The sequence below is a fragment of the Pseudopipra pipra genome, chromosome W, assembly GCF_036250125.1.
Source record: "Pseudopipra pipra isolate bDixPip1 chromosome W, bDixPip1.hap1, whole genome shotgun sequence".
Taxonomy (NCBI): Eukaryota; Metazoa; Chordata; class Aves; order Passeriformes; family Pipridae; genus Pseudopipra; species Pseudopipra pipra.
The window spans coordinates 1,279,436-1,299,121 of NC_087580.1; the positions used below are offsets into that span (position 1 = coordinate 1,279,436).

The 19,686-nt window shown below is 53.1% G+C and overlaps 1 protein-coding gene across 1 annotated transcript; it reads left to right on the top strand.

Annotated features, from left to right (window-relative positions):
- Positions 1–14,021: 14,021 nt before the first annotated feature.
- LOC135405774 (zinc finger protein 239-like) lies at positions 14,022–16,695 on the top strand. Its single transcript, XM_064640366.1, has 2 exons — positions 14,022–14,384; positions 14,522–16,695. Exons 1-2 carry the CDS (start codon positions 14,333–14,335, stop codon positions 15,442–15,444), a joined length of 975 nt encoding a protein of 324 aa, XP_064496436.1. The 5' UTR covers positions 14,022–14,332; the 3' UTR covers positions 15,445–16,695.
- Positions 16,696–19,686: the final 2,991 nt, after the last annotated feature.

Below are 19,686 nucleotides of genomic sequence, written 5' to 3' on the forward strand. Positions count from 1 at the left end.
ATGTGGCTGCTTCAGAGAGCCCCTGTGGTCCTTCCACCTCTCTCTGCCTGGCCTGGCTGTCCTCAGGGCATCTTGCCAAGCTCTCATGTGGTGCTGCTGACCCCTGGGCTGGTGTCATATATCTTTTCTAGAAGATGATTTTTTTCAGCCAACGCCCTGTGGAGGACAGCAAAGCTGCAGAGATGAGCCCACATGTCAGGAGAGAGCCTGGCTGTCCCAAGAGCTGGTGCTGATGGGGGCCAAAAGTGCCCCTGGTCTCCCCCCATCCCAGTCAGCAGTGGGATATCAGGATTGAACTGTGAAGTTTGTTAACTCCTCGGCAGCATCCCTGTGGGGTGGGGAAGACAGGGCAGGGGAGCGGCTGGATGGTGAGAGAAGGGCTTCCAGGTGTTCTGGATGAGATGTAGCAAAGCCATGGGGGCCATGTGCTGCTGCAGCCCAGCCTTCCTGGGTGCACTTCAGGAAAAGTGTTCTAAGAAAGCCCTTCACTCAAAGCAATGGCCTTGGGTTCTCTGGCTGCTTTTCCCAGAGGAAGCAGCATGTCAGCAAAGGAATCAAAGCTCAGGGGATTTCCAGTGAGAAGGACACTGGGAGGAGTTGGGTATGTATTCTTCCATCCCATAAAATGAGAGAAAATGGGCCGGAGTGAGAGGTGAGGGATTCCCAAAGTCTGCTCATCTCTGATGTCTCCCCTCCCTGGCATGGAGGGATCCAGTGCCTCCGGTGCAGACCCGAAAGCTGTGCTGCAGATCCTGAAGGTGATTGTCCTGCTTCTGGTCAGGACAGTGTTAATTTGGGCAGTATCCAGGAGGGGGCACAGCCAGGACATAGAGGTTATTCCTCATTTTGTCAAGGATGGGGGAAGGGGTCTCTTCCAGGTTGTGTGCGTGGTGGCAAAGTTGGGCACCAACTGGTGAGCAATCACGTGTGAGTCATTTGCCTCCCTTGTACACTCTGTTATTAGTATTGTTTCTGTTACTGTTCTGTTGCTGTACTGTTTTCTTATTTCATTGCCGTTTCCAGTAAGTTGTTCTTATCTCAGCCTGCGATCTTTACCTTTTGTGCCTCCAATTCTCCCGTCCAGCCTGCCTCAGGATGGAGGGGGAGTGGGAAGGAAAGGAGGAGTGGGAAGTGAGCGAGTGGCGCACGATTTGCATGGTTTCAGTGAGAACACTAAATTATGGAACACCCGTCTTAAACACATCATCGTGGCTGGGCTTCTCGAACGAAGATTTCAGAAGGCTCTATCCACATTTGTTACAAGCACGCTGGTGGCTTAGGAGGCCAATGCGAGAGAGACATATCCGATTGCAAAAGGCACAGCAGAAAGACTCCCTAGGTGGTATATTCTGCAAGACATGATTCTTTCTGCCTTGTCTTTTCTCCTCGAGAGGGATTCTGCGTGCGTTCTCAAAGGAAACAGCAGCGTTAGAGATGGTGTGTCTCCAGGCCTCCCGATTTGAGGCCAGAGTAGACCAGTTCTGTTGATTGCTATGGCCGAGGTTGAGATGTTTGTAGCTATAATTGTCTACAACGTGGAATAAATAATTCTGATTACAGTATTTTAGTATTTCTTATTTTATTATTTTAATAACATTTCTTATAACATTACTATCTATTGCTGAATATATATAACAGGTAATAATGTATTATAAAATATTACTTCTCTATATATTTCCATATTATATTTCTATATATATTTCTATATTTCTATATATACTTCTCTCTATATATATTCTATATTTCCATATATATGTCTATATTTCTAATAATATTTCTATATTATTATAACTCTCATCTACTTAGCTAAATCATTCACTCAGGTCTGAGAAGGCGTGTCAAAAACAAGGATGCCTTGGCTAATAAACGCAGTGCTAGTCTTCCGTTCTGCTTGAGCCAGGGCCATAATCCAACGCCATCATTGCCAGAGTGCCCTGAATGCTTGTCTGACGTGAATCTCTGGGGCGTGGAAACCCTCCTCTTCTTCTCTGAAGGGCGGTAGTCTGTGTGCTGCACAATCTCTACTTACTATTTGTTTTCTTAGCTTTAATATAATTGCTTCAACACTGCTTCCAAATACTGCACTATGTTTCTAGCTATAATTATCTACAATGTGGAATAAATAACTCGGCTTAAAGTATTTTAGTATTTACTATTTTATTATTTTAATAATATTTATTATACTATTACTATCTATTGCAGAAGATATATAACATGTAACAATGTATTATAAAATATTACTTCTATATATATTTCTATATTATATTTCTATATATATTTCTATATTTCTCTCTATATATGTTCTATATTTCTATATATATTTCTATATTTCTAATAATATTTCTATATTATTGTAACTATCATCTACTTAGATAAATCATTCACTCAGGTCTGAGAAATGTAGAAATGTCTCGAAAACAAGGATGCCTTGGCTAATAAATGCAGTGCTAGTCTTCCGTTCTGCTTGAGCCAGGGCCATAATCCAACGCCATCATTGCCAGAGTGCCCTGAATGCTTGTCTGACGTGAATCTCTGGGGCGTGGAAACCCTCCTCTTCTTCTCTGAAGGGCGGTAGTCTGTGTGCTGCCCAAACTGGCTGTGGCAATCACAGCCCCACCATGTTGATCTTCTCTGCTCTCTCTGCCTCTGTCGGGTTTGCTCCCGAGCAGCCCGGAGCATGAGAGCCTGCTTGGAGCTGGCTTTGGAGGGCCCTGGAACTGCAGTATTCACTAAGACTTGGTCACAACGTGGAGGACTTGTTCTCTCCCTCTTTCTCTTCCGCAGTGAGCGGTCATAGTCTGTGTACTGCACAAACCGGCTGCCAAGGTTGTAAGTTCCCCGCACAGATCTGCTTGGCTCCCTCTGCCTCAGCAAGGTTTGCTCCTGAGCAGCCCTGGGAGCGGGAGCCCACCGGCAGATCCTCTTGGAAGGCCTTGCAGCTGTGCTATCCCTAGGACCACGGTCACGACTTGGAGGACCAGTTCTTCTCTCTGAAGCGTCCTCATAGTCTGTGGTGTCCCCAGAGCAGCTGCGGAGATCCCTGCCCCACAGAGGGAATCTGCTCCGGGACCGCTCCCTGCCAGTGTCCTTCATGCCCTGCCAAGAGAGCTGTGGAGAGTTCCTGCCCTTTTCTCCTGAAAGGATCAGAGCAGTGGGGAACCCCTACAAGTTCTGGGACAGGACAGTTTGGGGCCTCCAAAAGGCTCTTTTGGAGGGCTACTAAGACCAAAAGGCCAGAGGCGCACAAAAGGGATGGATCCAGGTGGGATGCTTTGAGAGGGAGCAGCGTTGTGGCTGTGAAGAAAGGTGCGGTGTGTGAGGGGCAAAAGAGAAATGCTGAGATCCCAGAAAGAAATCCACTCTTCCTCTGATGCCCTGACCCATGACCCCAAAGTTACCTTAGTCCTACCAGTCAGAGCCTGTGGTCCAACAGAGCCCGCCTGCTTGCTGCTGGCCACACACTGACTGAGGAAGGAAGGGGCATGTGATGGTGCCAGTGAGGAAGAAGCCCTTTCTCCAATTCTCAGATCAGAGCATCTGGAGAAAAACAAAAGAGGGATCTCAGTTTAGAGCTGTTGTTGCAACCTCCTCTGGGGTTCAGTCATTTTCTCAGAGAGGCTTCTATGACAGAGAGAAGACTTAACCAAGGACACTGTGTCAATGGAACACAGCTGCACAGATTCATCGTCCATCCGGTACCACAATCCATTGCTGGCCTGTAAAAAAAAGGCAAGAATCTCTCCATGGTTTCTCTCCAAAAACACAGGTAGGAAACTGCCAAACCGAGAGCATGTCAAAACAAATGCAGTCCAGCCACTAAGGAGGCCTTCTGCCCCAAAACTTTGGCTGTCAGTAACACTGACAGGAAAGTTTATCTTCCCCAGCACACATTTTTCCCCATTGGGAAGGAAGTTGCTCTTTTACCTTTGTGTAGCAGAAATAGTGTCCTCCATGACAGCTGACACCACTGTGCACCAGGACAGCATATAAGGAGTAGAGGAGTGCTTCTCCATCTGCCTGAGACATGTATGGGCGAAGATCCAAGTACTCCGGATACCCGACAACCTATGGAGAGACCAAGAGGGCTCAGAAATGACCCTGGTCTGTGACATGAAATAGCCTACCAAGGGCAGGGGCCAGTCCAGGGGTATCAATACATCTCTGGGGCTCATGAGCACTTGGTTTTCCATAAAGCAACATAACATCGTTTGGGTGGCAGGAAACCCTTCTCAGTCAAAGCAGCCCTATCAGAGCACAGTGCTTGCCTGTCTTCCCACAGGAACTTTCCACTCCCCAGAAGGGACCACAAAAAACCCAACACAAGCAGCTTGTGACAAGCATACTGCTTTAGGAAATCTGCTTCTTGAAGAGAAAGCTGCACACCAATAGTGTACACACCTTGCTGATCTTGCCACCAGTGAAGCAGTCAAACCTCTTCAGACACACAGTGAGAACCTTGGGTGCACAGTGGACAGTGAACCTCTTAGTGGCGGCAACATTCTTCTCACACCTTGAAACCAAGCACAGAGCACAGCGCTGAAATGCACCCTATCTTCCACCAAGGCAGTCAGACAACCTTTCTTGTCTCGTGCATCCTTATGCTATTTTAAGGCAATTCGGTGCCATATTTAAAACAAACAAACAAACAAACAAAGAAAAAACCCCAACCCCCCTCCCCCAAAAAACCAGACAAACAAAACTGTGTCTCATCAGTGTGCAGTAAACTTCCACGAGAAGATGACTTCTGCTCAATGACTTGTAGCCCCCTCACACAGAGTCTCGTGTTAATATGTTGTTAGTAATCATCTTACTTGCTACATTTAAAGCAGTTTTCCCCATCCAGGTGCTCAGGTGTTACAAAGTCCTCCAGAGCTGCCGTGAGGGATGAGGCTGCCTGGAGAATTGAGAAATTGGTGCACTGAGCTACAGCAAATGCCCTGGCCCAAACATTTTCCAGGAGCTGACAAGAAAACCCCTGTAGCTGATGCTGAGGAGACCCGCCATGAATCTGCAAGCTGTATCCAGAAGGAGCCAGAAAGAGAGTGTGGTGCTGAACATTTCCCCTGTCCCAGAGGTTCTCAGGGGCAATCAAGAGCTCCCTCTCTGTATCACCTGCCATTGAGCTACTGATGTTATGTAGGGTCATCAGTAGTGAAAACAATCCAACCCATCAGCCTGGAAGCCAGACAGGTGTTGAAGGAGGGCAAAGGAAAGAAGGATGAGGATATGTCAAGGGTGCAGAGCGCATAATGGCTGCTTGTCCAGCTTCAAGCCAGCACCTACAGAGAGACCAGTGCCATGGGCTCTGCAGGAGGACAACATCCGTTCCCCTTCCCATCCACGACCAAGACCTCTTGTGTTCACAGTGTATGCTTTCAGGACAAATGTGTTGACTCTGAAAAGCCTTGCCATGTCTTGAAGCACACCTGCAAAACCTCTTACTTTGATATCCAAGGGGACATCCAGGAAGGCCTCATAGGAATCAGAAATGGCTTTGCAGCTGAAGCAGATGACTGGAAGGAAAAATCAAAATGCCGAGCAATGGTGAGCTGAACGATGGTACTGCTTTGTGCTCATTGTACCTGCCCTGCTAGTCCCAGGGCCAGCTGTTGGGCACAGGCAGACAGAAGGGCACAGGCAGTGCCAAGGAGAGCAGCTGTTGTAGAAACATACCTCTGGATCTCAGAAAGCCTCCAAATATTTGGTGGACAATGGTAGTAGATTGAGATGATATGTCCAAGCTGGAAACAAGTCGTAAGACAGAGCATTACTTCCTCCAAGCCCCGGCTGTAGGTTTTCCTTGATGAGGCCACATCAAGGAGTCCAAAGGGCTCAGAACTTTGTAAAGGTAACTTGCTTGTGCTTACTCGTTGCTTGCACTCAGACAAGCTCTCTGCATGGCATTGACAGTACAGCATAAGAAGTCATGGGCATCTTCCTCCCTGCCAAGCTGAAAATGTTCTCCTATGACTAAGAAACAGGAAGTTAGTAGTTGTCTCCTACAGGAAGGGAAGAAAACCTGTCAAAGAACCTGAAATCACATACATCTGAAACCCCTGAGAACAGCCCAAGGCAGGATGACACTGACTGAACGCAGGACCTTGTTAACATGCGCTTCCATGATGCACATCATGCAGAAGCCTTGTTGGCGACCTGAGGAGGGAGGGAGAGAAGGTCCTCTGGTTAGCAAAATATCCCTACTGGTGGAATACTCCTCTTCTTCCACTCCCACTCCAGTGCAATATGCCACTCCTCCCAGTGTTTCAACAAGCACGGGACGTTTTAGTGCATAGAAAATGTTCTTCAGAGGAATGCTAAACTGAGGTTTTAACTTGCAGGAATAGAGACCCAGAGCTAGAAAGATGTGCCTTCATGAAGAATAAGACAGCTGGATAGGACAGGTGGCTCCTGAGTGTACAAAGAACACAAGTTCTGGGGCTGACAAAGGGCTGCTTTTCTCCTAAATCAAATTTCAGGTTCTGGGAATCCTTGGGATTTGATGAACAGATTCACAGGGAGATGTCCCTAAGAGTACTCACAGGCCTGGCTGTGCTCCCGGGAGAGCAGATAGTTGGCCAGCGGCGGGGTGTATGTCAGGCATTGCAGGACAGCATTAAGGAAGCATGTGTTGCCCACATTGAGGAGTCCTGCTCCAGCACTCTGTCTTTGCTGCCAGACCATGCAAATCTTCTCTGGGGGAAAGAGGATCCTTTGTGGCGGAGTCATTCCCTCGGCAATGACTGCAGGGAAATTCCATTTGAAAAGAGACGAAATGAGGCACAAAGGCATATTTAAACAGTGAGGTCTCTACAGGAGCACTCAGGACCATCTGCTTCAACTGCCAACCCAACAACATCAGGGGAAGCTTAAACAGTGCCATTTAAATTTACTGTTTTGGAAAAATCCATTCCTCTGTTTACGTTGCTGAGAGTCCAACAAACCCACAGTCTGATTTCTGGGCCGCAGGCTACCTTCCTTTCTCAGTAGAGTTCTAGACTGGGTTATCAGTGAAGCCATCCCTTTTCCTGATTGTAACTTGTTGAAAACAAATAAATACTGAGCACGGAAGGTAACCCAAAGGATGGCAGACCTCTCTACGAGCAATGGCAGCTTTCAAAGTCTTGTACCTAGTGTCAGAGGAGCGACAAAAGGTGTTTTCCTGGGTCTAATTGTAAACACGGGGGTCAGTTTGACTGCTCTCAGGAAACATCCCAGAGATCACTCTAGGTTGTGAGCACATCATTCTGGGATTTGACCCCCAGCCATGTCAGTTGTCTGTGGCAGTTCACAAAGTCCAAACCTGCTGGTGAAGCTATTACTCACAGGAGTCGTTCCCTGCTGTGGCCATTGCCTCTCTCAGGAAGAGAGTGCAATGCTTTAGATGACCAAGGATGTCTTTCTCTCCAGAAAGAGAACAGCACCAATCCCGTCACCTAGTTGCAAAGAAATTACTGTAGCTCACCGAAAGTATCAAAACTCTAAATAAACGCAGAACGGCATCCCCCACCAAGTCTTTCAGTGGTGCTCCTAACTGCTGCTGAGCTGCAGCTCACGCCCTTATGATCAGGCGCGGGGCACCAACTCACAGCGGGTTCAAAGGCCCTTTTGAAATGCTCCCATGTACGTTACCTTCTCTGAAGAGGCCCTGCTGCTCTCCTGACACTGCTTCAGCAACAGAGCCCTCTGGCTTTCCCACCTCCTAGGAGTGACCGTCTTTCAGCCACTACTTTAACTGCTGCCTTTGCTGCTCTCCTTTTTCTGCCTCCCTCCCTCCCACAGCAATCAAGGTGGGCTGAGCCCATCCCCTCAGACTACAGTCACCTCCCTGCTTACCTATCCTAGGCTATGGAAAAAAACCCAAGAATCAGCAAACTGGAATTCTAGCCTAGGTCATACCTGGCCAGCCTATAAAAGTTGTAACAGCTCAGCCTACAGCTAGGAAGGTATAAATCAGCCTATACTTTATCCCCTATACCCTGCTCTATGATCTGGGCCAAAAGTCAAAGCATTACCTTTGAAAGAGGAGGAAAGTTGACGAGAAATGGTCAGTAAACAATAAATCATCCAAAAAAGGCAGGCACACAAGTAGCAAAGGAAGGAGCTGAGTTATCCCGAAGGCCAACTCTGTCCAACTGATTTTCGTTGGCGCACTCCTTAGGATACCGGATGGGTGCCACATCTCTGCCCCTTTGTGACATGGGGTCACATGGAACCCCATGGAACCCCATGGAACCACATGGTTCTTGGGCACAGGAACCCACATGGCACGTCCGCCAGGTGGAAGCCACTGGACCTCCCCCCGTGCTGGTGGCAAAGGGCTCGTCATCCTCTGACAGAGCTCCCACACCTTCCCTGAGCCACACGGCCTGAGGAGTAAAAGCCTGCTCAGGGCTGTAACTGAGCCAGGTCACAGCTTTTCTGGCCCCCAAGACGCTGAGGGTTTCACTGCCACTTCTATCAGGGAGACTCTTAGCAAAGCACCTGGACTCTTATGGGTTCATTTCCAATTAATTTCATCTGCCCCCAGGGTACACCCATGGGCTGACCCTGAACTGGGACTGCCAAAGGAACCCTTCAGAGGCTGCGCTGGGAGGACCTTGGCTGGCTGCTGGCCCCCGCCCCGCTGCTGTCTTGTCCTCAAGCTCTGAAAACGTTCCGGGATGGCTTTTTAGCAGCTTCCCATTTACTCCTGCCGCTAGGGTTGGTTAGGTTTTGATCAGCCGCAGCTTTAGCCAGACTCCCACTCTGGATGGTGAGGGCACGCGCGTGTTAGGCGGAGCTATCCCCTGCACGTCCGGCGCCGAAATAAACAAATACCGGCTTAATAGCACCTGTGGCTGTTGAGTTTTGCTACTGTTGCCTTTTCCTGGCATCAATGGCTAGAGACAGTTTTGTCCCTGCTGCACTTGGCCTATGTTGTTTTGGGCTTGTTGGAAATCATAAAACTTTTCTAATTTTTTTAGTGTTCCTAATTAACTTTTTGATTAGTTGTTTTTAACACACATCATAGGCGGTGCGTTCAGCCTTAAATCAACTTTAGCCAGCATGGAGTAAAAATTGTCATAAGCTCCTTTGGGAGAACACAGCCTGGGAAAAGTACTAAAACTGTAAGTTTTGTTGAAGTTAACCCTGTTATGCTTCAGTGGAGAAAGCCTGTCAGAGAAAGATGTCCTGTTGAAGGAGGAGATCTGGAACACAAGATTTATGGACTACAAGGACCTTCTGCAGAAACCAGCAGCTAAAGAAGAAGACTAACAAAGGCTCAGCATTTGTGTCAGAAAATCCCTAGGGGAGGGAAAATATACAAAAAAGATTAAAGATATGAAGTTATTACAGTAGAAAGGGAGAAATTAATAACCAATCCCACATAGAATACTAATTAATGAAAGGGAGTGAGTGATGTAATTTGGAAGCAATGAACATTAATTTCTTTGTTTGCCAAATCTGTATAAATAGGTGAAAAGCGATGTCTTGCTGTCAGTACGGAGGCAGGATTTTTGTCAGCCACATGCACCCGCAGGGCTGCAAATAAAAGTAATCCCTTGCTTTCTAGCACTAAAAAGCCAATTTGTTAGAGGGTCCTATTTATCCTGACAGTTTCAGAGGTGTTTAGCAACAGGCAGTCCTCTGGACACCTGGTGTAACCTCTGCTCAGCAGGCAGATAGTGTTTCTCATGCGCCAAGGATGCAGCTGGTTGTTCTTTAACAACACTTGACCTGGCTGGTTTGGCCCCTGCCTGGAATGGGGCATCAAGTTTTACTCAGTTCTTCTCAGGACAGGTGGTTTCACTCCTGCCCAGCTCAGCACAGTTCATATGGCTCCTGCTGCACTCCGAGGTGTTTCTTCTTTTAGACTTGGGGCATCCAGCTCGGGCATGACTTTGCTTGGATGGCTTTTTTCATCACGTCTTGCAGCAGCTGGTTTTATCCCTGTCATCCTTGGGGAGGCTCCTTGTATCCCTTACCCAGACAAAGTATCTGCATTTACTCCTGCATTACACCTCTCAGGTGACCTTTTTATGCCCCTGCCCTAACCTGATGTCCAGGTCCTGTATTACCGTCCTCCCAGCAGCACTTCAGGAGCTCTCTGATGAAGACAATCAACAATGGCACTCGTGAACAGTGCCTCTGCTCCTGCCTCCTGCTCATATGGGGGCATTTTAGGACAGAAACAGCTGTGCTCTGTGACCAAGCTGGTCCTACATGAGTCCCCTTTGCCCTCATCGTCAGTCCCTGAAGGTCCAGTGCGCCAGGAAGACCCCTTCTCCCCCTCCCTATCAGCCTTCCCATTTCCAGGCCCCAGGCCGACTCCTTTGCTCCTCACAGGCCTTGCAGGTCACAGGCACCTGCCTGCCAGGCTGGGATGGCCTCACAGCAGCACAGGGCAGCACAGCAGCACACAGAGCCCCATCTTAATACCAAACAGACTCTTCTCCCCTGAAAGGGCCACTCCTGTTCTGTTAACGTGTTTCAAGCCTAGATTAAGATTGTTATATTGACATGACAAACCAAGGATTAGGATGTGCCCTGGCCTGCAGAGTGATCAGGTCCAGGTGATCAGGCATCATAAGCTGAGCTGTGCTGTACAATTCGGTGCTAAAGGGCTTACAAAATCTTGCTATGCTGGTGCTGCTTATAGAAATCTTGTGCTACTCAAATAATGGTATTCTGGGCTATAGTGATCATACCATGAGGTTAAAAAAAATGAAGCTTTAATGGTAACTATGTGTCATGGTTTGAGATAGCCCCAAAAAATCCAATTCCCTAGCTCCATCCCCCTCCCACATCTCAACCTAATGTGAGATGGACTTTTCCAGACAAAACACACCAGACTCAAAGTGGGGGAAAGGGAATATATTACAATGACTGTACAAATAAATATAACATCACATTATACACACGATCACAACTATCTCTACCATGACATATAGTATTTACAATGGACCAGATCTCTTCTCCCCTCCAAATAAAAGTCCAGGAGGGAAAGAAGGACAGATCCCTTCCAGTCCTTAAGCAGCAGCATCTTCTGAGGCAGCAGTCTGTCTGTCTTCTCCACATGCAGCAGCTGATAGCTGGCTTTCTGCCAGCACTCAACGAGGGAGATATCCAAGCTCTCCCTCGACCCCCTTGACACAGGCAAAGGGGTCTTCCGTGGGCTTCGTAACCCCAGACAAGGTCATATCACCACGTCATATCACGAAGACACAGGGGGTCTTCGTGACGGTCTGGTATCCCAGGAGACTCAGCTCCTTGCTTGCAGGGCCTCTGTGCCCTGTCTCTCAGGCTGCCACCGTGGCAGCAGTGCGAGGGGGGAGCCAAGGTCAACTCCCCCCGCATTCCATCTGGCTGTCCCGGTCCAGCTCCGGGACGCCCTGAGCTTCTCAGCTCCTCTCTCTCTCTGGTGCTGCATGTCCAAAACTACTCTCCAAAATAGGAGTCCATGTACCTCTTTTCCAAGAGGGATCTCAAAGGAGTTTTGGGGGGCTGGTACAGTCTTACCCCAAACTCTGTCTTTCAGCTGCTGGCTCTCCTTTCTCCCGACTCTGTCTTCCAGGAGTCTTCTCTGCAGTGCTGCATGTTTCTGTTGCTTCTTGGTCTTATCTCTGGCTCTCTGCCACAGTTTCTCTGGTCAGCGTCGGCTGCTGCTCTGCGCTCATGGAGAAAAACATCTCCCAGCATAACTACAGGCACCTAGCCCAGCTTTATGCTGTTCCAGGTCCCTGCAGCCCCCAGCCGGGGCTGGGAGGGCCCAGAGGGCCCGAGGGGCTTAGAGCCCCTTCCTCGTGGCTCTACAACATGGCCACCTCTCCTACAACAACCAAAACTACAACTCTTCTCTTCCGGTCTGGTTGTGATATGTTTACATTTTTGCAGGAGCACTCATTGGGCAGAATTTCAAAACTTCCAAGGGTTTCCACCCCTTGGGGTCTACCACTTCTCTTAGCCTCTGGGGGAAAACAAAGTCCAAACCACTACACCCACGATGGTTGCAGACACTCCCAGTAGATCCCAGTTGCCCTCAGCATGCTCACAGTCATACCCAGTTAGTGCCACTTGCCCCAGGATGCTTCCAGTTCCCATCAGTACAATCCCAGTCACTCCCAGTCTATGCCAGTTGCCTCCAGAATGCACCCTGTCACTCCCAGTCATTCCCATTTTCTTCCAGGATGATCCCAGTTGCTCCCAGTTCTCCTCTATGTAGTTCCACTCACTCCCAGTATGATCCTGGGCACTAACAGTCACTGCTAGGATGGTTCCAGTATGGTTCTGGTCACTCCCACAGTGATCCCAGTCACTCCCAATAGGATCCCAGTTGCCCCTAAGGTGGTCCCAGTTCCTCCCAGTCCCCCCCCAGGATGGTTCCTTTCCCTCTCGGGGACTCCCAGTCTGAGTCCTGGATGATGCCATTTGCCAACTGCATGGTCCCAGTTGCTCCCAGTATTATCCCAGTATATGTCCAGTCACCCCTGGTATGATCCCAGTAACTTCCAGACACTTCCAGTATGAATCCAGTTTGACCCCAGTCATCCCCAGTATGGTTGCAGTCCCTCTCACATACTCCCAGTATTACTGCAGTCACTCCCAGGATGATCCCTGTCAGTCCCACTGTGATCCCAGTATGAGCTCAGCAGGGGCCTGGCTGCTCCCACTATGATCCCAGTTGCCCCCAGCATGGTTCCAGTTGCTACCATGGACCACTTCTCTGGTTCCAGTAACTCCCAGTATGATCCCAGCCTCTCCCAGTACAATACCACTCTATCCTAGGAGAATCTAAGTTACCCCCTGCATGGTCCCAGTTGCTCCCAGTCAGCCCACTATAGTTCCAGTCCCTCCCAGTATGATCCCTGTCACTGCCAGTCTCTCCCAGTCTCTCCCAGTCGATCTCAGCATGCTCCCAGTCACACCAGTTATGCTCCCAGTCAGTTCCAGTGTGGTTCTAGTCGCTCCCAGTATGATCCCAGTTGCCCCCAGCGTGGTTGCTCTAGGATGGATCAGGAATGGGGACCACCCGGAGTTCCCCCCGTGTCACCCCGTTCTGGGGGGGCTCTGGGGGGGGCACCTGCACCCCAACACGGCACCCAGCGCTCCCCAAAAGGGGCCGGGACCCCCCGACACCACCCCACAGACCCACAAGGACCCCCCAACCCGCTCAGAGCCCACCCAGAGCCCCCAAAGCCCAACTGTGGGGAGACCTTTCTGGGCACTGGGGGTGCGGGAGCCCCCCCGGCTGCGGGGGCAACTCCTCCATGTGCCGGCAGAGCCGCAGCGCCCAGCGCTCCCCACCTCGAGCCCACCGGCGCCCCCCCCTCGCCCCCAGCGCCCCCCGGGACGGCAATTTGGGCAGGGGGGAGGGGGGGGGCGCCCAGGCCGGGCCCCCCCGCGCTGTCCCGGCCGTGGCGGCTGCGGCGGGGGCCGAGTGCGGGCGGGAGCGGCCAAGAGCCCAGCGCTGCCCCATCCCGACCTGCCCCAGCTCCAGCCCTGCTCCTGCCGCGGGAGGACATGGCTTTGGGGGCAAGGGGGGGCAAGGGGGGCCCAAGGGGGCTGGGCCAGGGGGGGAAGGGCTGCAGGGGGCGGATCCCGGAGGAGGAAACCCGCCAAAAGCGGCGGCCCAGCCGAGGGAGGAGCCGAGCGGGAGCACAAAGAAGAGCAGCCAAAAGGTCCTGGCGGTCGCTCGGCAATGGCGGGGGGGCGAGAGCGGTTTGGGGGCCCCCCGTGAGAGCCGGGGGGGAACCCCGGTAGCCACGGAGTGGGGAGAGCGGAGAGGGGCAATCCCGGAGCTGGGGGACCCCCGGAATGCTGGAGGGGGGGGGGAGCAGAGAGGGAGCGCCGGGCCCCTTAAGCGGGGGTCCCGGAGAGGGGGAAGGCCTTGGAGTGTGGAGAGGAGGGGGGGCCTTGAGGCGGGGTGGGAGCCGAGAGCGCCAAGAGGTTTGCGAGGGTGGGAGGCGAGAGAGGAGGGCCGGCCGGCCCCGGGAGGCAGAGTGGGGAGAAGTGAGCCCTGGGACCCCCCTGGCAACACTAAAGGGGACCCTGGAGAGTGGGAACCCCCCGGAGCCGCGGGACCCCCGACAGCCCGGAGAAGGGGGACCCCCAATGCAGGCAGAAGTGCCATCAGGCCAGACAGGGGGGACCCCCCTAACCCCAGAGAGCAGAGAGGGGGAACTCCTGGGAGGGGATTTTGGGCTGAATGTTGTTGTTTTGGGGGTTTTTATGGGCACAGGATGCCTGGTGAGTTCTAGGGCTGGACTTGGGCAGGAGAAACACCCAAGGCAATGTGCTCACCCCTTGTTTCCCCCCCCCCCATCAGGATTTCTGCTTCCCAAAGCTTGGGCGGATGGAGGAGGAGGCTGCGAGGAAGAGGAAGATGCCGCGGGCCCCCCAGGCAGGTGAGGAGGAAGTCAGTGCCCCTTTGGGTCGGTCTTTTGTGGCCGTCCTGCCGGGGCCGGAGTTGGGGAGATGTCCTTGGGCTTCCCTGTGGGCCGGACGCAAATCCTCTGCCTGTCCTTGTTGCTTCCTGCCCCAGGCCCCGAGGTGAGGCCGGAGAGCGCGGAGGACAAATCCCGGCGGCAGAGCCTGGTGGGAGAGGCCGTTTTGAAGGGCTCCCCGGCGCAGGAAGGCAGCGGGGAGGAAAAGGGCCGGAGATGCCCCCGCAGGAGGGGCTGCAAAGCCAGCCCAGGGGGCTGTGAGGAGGAAAGAGCCAGCGTGTGCCGGGAAGGTGGCCGGAGCTTGAGGCGGAGGTGCGAGCTGGTGGTCCCTGAGCAGCCTCCCAGCAGAGAGGAGCACTTCAGGTGCTTAGAATGTGGGAAGAGCTTCAGGACGAGCACCAACCTCCTGAGGCACCAGCACATCCACAGTGGGGAACGGCCCTACACGTGTAGGGAATGTGGGAAGAGCTTCAGTGACAGCGCCCACCTGCTCCGACACCAGGTGATCCACAGTGGGGAAAAGCCCTACACGTGTGGGAAATGTGGGAACAGCTTCAGCCAGAAGTCCTGCCTGATCCGCCACCAGCTCATCCACACTGGAGAACAACCTTACACCTGTGGGGAATGTGGGAAGAACTTCAACCGGAGATTCAACCTCCGCACTCATCTGGGCCTGCACTCCAGGGAACGGCCCTACAAATGCTTGGAATGTGGGAAGAGCTTCAGCCAGAGCTCTGACCTGATCCACCACCAGAAGATCCACAGTGGGGAACGGCCCTACAAGTGCCCGGAATGTGGAAAGAGGTTTAGAACCAGCTCCCATCTCCTCATGCATGAGCAGATACACACGGGGGAGAGGCCCTTCCGCTGCAGCGACTGCGGGAAGGGCTTCAAACGCAACTCCCACCTCGTCATCCACCGTCGCATCCACACCGGGGAGAAGCCCTACAAGTGTGACGAGTGTGAGAGGAGCTTCACCAACAGCTCTGCCTTGACCTACCACCAACGGACCCACCAGTAATGGAAGCCTACTGAGTGCCCCGACTGCGGGAAGAGCTTCGGCCGCTGCTCCAACTCCATCAGCCATGGGAGGACCTGCATTGGATGATCCACAGGGACCCCCGTTGGGCACAGACCTGGTGACCCACATTCCTGGTGATCCATGTTGGGCAGTGTATTGGGGCCTTGGGCATAATGTATTTAAGGAGGAAAAAGTCCTTGTGCAGATGGAATTGGGTGCAGAGAGGAGCAGAGTGGGAATAGGGGAGAGGAACAGCTCTGCAGACCCCCAGGGCAGTGCAGGAGGAGGGGCAGGAGGTGCTCCAGGCCTAGAGCTGAGATTCCCCTGCAGCCCAAGGAGGAGCCCACGGCGGAGCAGGGGATGCCCACAAAGAAGGATGTGAGCCCGTGGGCAGCCCGTGCTGGAGCAGAGTCCCTGCAGCTGCTGCGGCCCCAGAGAGCTCCAAGGGTCTCGCTCAGCACTGCTGGTTGTGGGGCCACACAGAGGGGCTTTAGGCACAGGAATTGTCCTTCCTGGCCCCAATGGAAGTCTGTGACTTTCTCTGAAATTTGGAGAACAAAAATAGGATTCTACTTGGGTTGTTCTTTGGTTGTTCATTAAAAAAGCAGGAGCTCATTGTCTCAAGGACTTGCACAGCTCCGAGGGGTTTTCAGTCCCAGCCCCCCAGGTCACCCCCCAAGGTGCTGGACGGCCCTTCAGACCCACCTGAGCCCACCCCCCGTGTGCCCACCCTGTGCAGGGCAGCTCGGGGAGCCCCCGGGACAGGGGATGGTGCCTCTGGACCTGCCTCCCGAGGGGCTTCTGCCACCCCTGGGGGGCACAGAGGGGACAGGGGCACCCTCAGCTCCTCCTGCCACGAGATGAGCTGGGACAACAGCCCGAGCTCCCGGGGCCTGGGCAGGTCCTGCTCCCTCCTGGGGCTTTGCCTGGATGCTCCTGTGCTCCTCAAATAAAAACACAAAAAGCTCATAATCCCCCAAGGGCCCAGCAGTCACAGCTCTCCTCAGCAAAGCAAAACTGGTTCCATAGGAGTGATTTGTGGAATATTTATAAGGAAAAAAAGTCAAAAAACGAGACCAAGGATCAACTGACAGAGATGAAAATACCTGTGGATGCTGCTGTTGAGTCACTGGCAACTGCAAAGTGTTTCTATACTTACTAAAACTATATAACCCCCCTCCATCAATGCCCAGCAGGTGTTGTTGGCATCACTAGTGTAAATAAAATTATTACCAGGCTGGTACTTCCCCAGGTGAGAACCCTCTATCTGTGTTTGCAAAGGGAAGACTCCAAAGGATGATTTTCTTCCTGTCCCAGTGCTTGAATATTTAATAAGGTTTAATTGATGCCGTGTTTTGTTCCCGTACCCAAGCCCCAAATTCCTCCTGGTGGGGCAGCCCCGCCGAGCTTTGCAGCTGGGAAACCCGATCTGGGGGTTTGCTCCCTGTTCCTCAGGTGCTTGAACACAGCAGAGGGGCAGCGGGACCCCTCCAGCCCCACCCCAAGAGCCCGTGGGGGCAACTCCCCGGGCAGCCCGAGGGACAGCGCCAGGGTGGCCGTCAGGGCCCCGAGGGGACAGCGGGGACAGCGGGGGGGCTGCGGCGAGGCCCCCCCACGGCCCTGGAATGGCAGATCCAGAATGGGGGTTGGGGAAGGGATGTGGAAAAAAGGGGAGGCTCGAGAGCACCCGTCACCCCCCACCCCCAGAGCCCGAGGCAGGGTGTCCTGGGGCAAAGCCCTGGTGAGACCCCCCAAAGCCCTGCAGCCCCCCCTGCACAGGGGGATGCAGGGACTGGGAAAGGGATTGCAGGGGTTGTGGAGCTGGCTACTGGGGTGCAGGGGGGTCCCGGAGCTGGGGAAGGAGATGCAGGGGGGTCTCAGTGCCCAAGAAAGGGGATTCAAGGGAGGCCCGGGGTCAAGGCAAAGGGGGGCTCCCAAAGCCCCTGCCAGGGGGGAGTGGGAGCTGGGGCAGGGGCTCCGTGGGGAGAGAAAAGGGGGTGACAGTGGGATGGGGGTCCCGGGGGGGCACACACGCTCCGGGGGGGGACACACAACCCCCATGGACCCCCCTCAGCTACTCCCACGGGCGGAGGCCGAGCCCCAGCCCAGGGAGACGAAGGCAAAGACGGAGCCCCGACCCCCGTCAGCATCTTGGGGGGGCGGGGGGGCAGGACCCGGGAAACGGCGGCGGCTGCTGGGAAGGGACTGGGATGGACTGAGATGGACTGGGATGGACTGGGGCAGACTGGGACACTGGGATACAGCAAGAGCAGGACTGGGACCCCTCGGGACCAGAGCTGGGGCAACAGGGATCATACTGGGAGCAACTGGGACTGTCACCAAACGGGAATAAAACTCTCTGTCACTGGAGTGTCAGGATTAGAAAGTGGTTTTATTTTTTTCGGCACTGGGTGCGGGGGTGGGGGGGTCTCCTCGCATCACCCCCACACTGGGCTGTCTCATACCCTGGTTTCTGTGGATGTAACTAATACATGTGCATTACACTTCCTCAGACTCATGCATATATACTAAATACTCCCACAGATTCTCTTACACATTTGAATCAGTTCTCAGAACTCATTTACATCAGAGTAGGGGTCTCTCGAGGGTCTCTGGTGGCCCTTTGGGGAACATCTCTTCTCCAAATTATCCTTCTTTGGTCACAGGCCTGAAAAACCAGTTTCTTCTTCTGGAATGCTTCCCAGCTCTGGGGGCTGGCCAAGATGTTCCTTCTTATCAGTGCTGCTCCGGAGCTGTAGGGACTAATTTGGACCTTTTGGGAACAAGTTAGAGTCTTACATGAAGTACAAAAGGATGATAATTCCTGAGGAGCTGGGCAGTTGTCAAGAATGATCATCCTCATTTCCAAACCCCTCTCCATGGGTCAAACGAATTCCAGTGACTGTGAGGACAGTGATTATTGTCTTTCCTGCATTTCTGTGAACTGTTGTACCGATGTTTGTAACCCAAAGTGTTATAAAGCTCATCAGTGAAACTTGCTGAAAATTTCAACAAGTCTCAGAGGGGGGAAATGTTGGGAAAATCTTTAATTTCAACAAATAGAGTTTAAGTCTTGTGAATTCCTTCAGCTGTACCAGGCAGGGCTTAGTCCTGGATCCACCCACGGCTGCGTTCAGGTGGATATCTTAGTCCTGAGACTAAACCACGTGGGCCTGAGCAGCACTGATAAGAAGGAGTATCTTGGCCAGCCCCCAGGGCTGGGAAGCATTCCAGAAGAAGAAACTGTTTTTGCAGGCCTATGACCAAAGCAGGACAGGTTGAAGGAGGGATGTTCCCCAAAGGCAGCGGAGCAGCACGATGGCTCCAGCGCTGGGGCTGGGGGGGCTCCTGGGGCTCCTGGGGGACCCAGGGGGCAATGAAGGGTCAGTGGGACCCCCTGGAACGGGCACCTCCTGAACCCCCATTTCTGGGCACCGGGACCCCTCTGAACTGCCATTCTCTGGAAGAGGACTCTCCTGTGCCCCTTCCCTGGCACAAAGACCTCCCTGCACCCCCTTATCCATCCCCGGGACCCCCCTGAACACCCTTCCCTGGGCACCAGAAACCCCCTGAGCCCCCATTCTCAAACTGGTACTGCCCTGAACCCCCATTCCTGGGCATGAGGAACCCCCTGCTCCTCCTCCCCCAGTATTGGGACTCACCTAAACCCCTTATCTGGTACCGGCACCCCCAGAAGCCCCATTCCCGGGAATGGGAGACCCTCTGAATCCCCATTCCTGGGAAGGGGACTCCTCTGCAGCCCTTCCCTGGCACGGGGACCTGCCTACACTCCCTTATCCAGCCTCTGGAACCTCCATTTCTGGGCAGAGGGACCCCCTGAAACCCCATTCCTGAGAAGGGGATCCCCCTCAACTCCCATTCCTGAGCACGGGAACTGCCCTGAACTCCCATTTCTGGGCACTGGGACCCCCCTGAACTCCCATTTCTGGGCACTGGGACCCCCCTGAACCTCCATTTGTGGTCACGGGGACCCCCCATACCCCCGTTTCTGGTACCAGGGCCCCCTGAATCCCTATTCCTGGGCACCAGGACCCCCCTGACCCCACCTCATCCAGCACTGGGACCACCTGAACCCCCATTCCCAGACACGAGGACCCCTCTGCACCCCATTCCCGGCCCCAGGATGAGAAGGGAAAATGTCCAGTCGCTATTGGGAAAATGCTGCCCTGCTGTTGACAAGGGAGACTGTTCAGCTGCGGGTGCTGGGGAGGGTGCGAAGGT

Coding starts and splice junctions, on each gene's coding strand:
- LOC135405774 (XM_064640366.1), top strand. CDS start 14,333: ATGGAGGAGGAGGCTGCGAGGAAGAGGAAGATGCCGCGGGCCCCCCAG. Junction 14,385..14,521: donor GCCGCGGGCCCCCCAGGCAG/GTGAGGAGGAAG, acceptor TTCCTGCCCCAG/GCCCCGAGGTGAGGCCGGAG.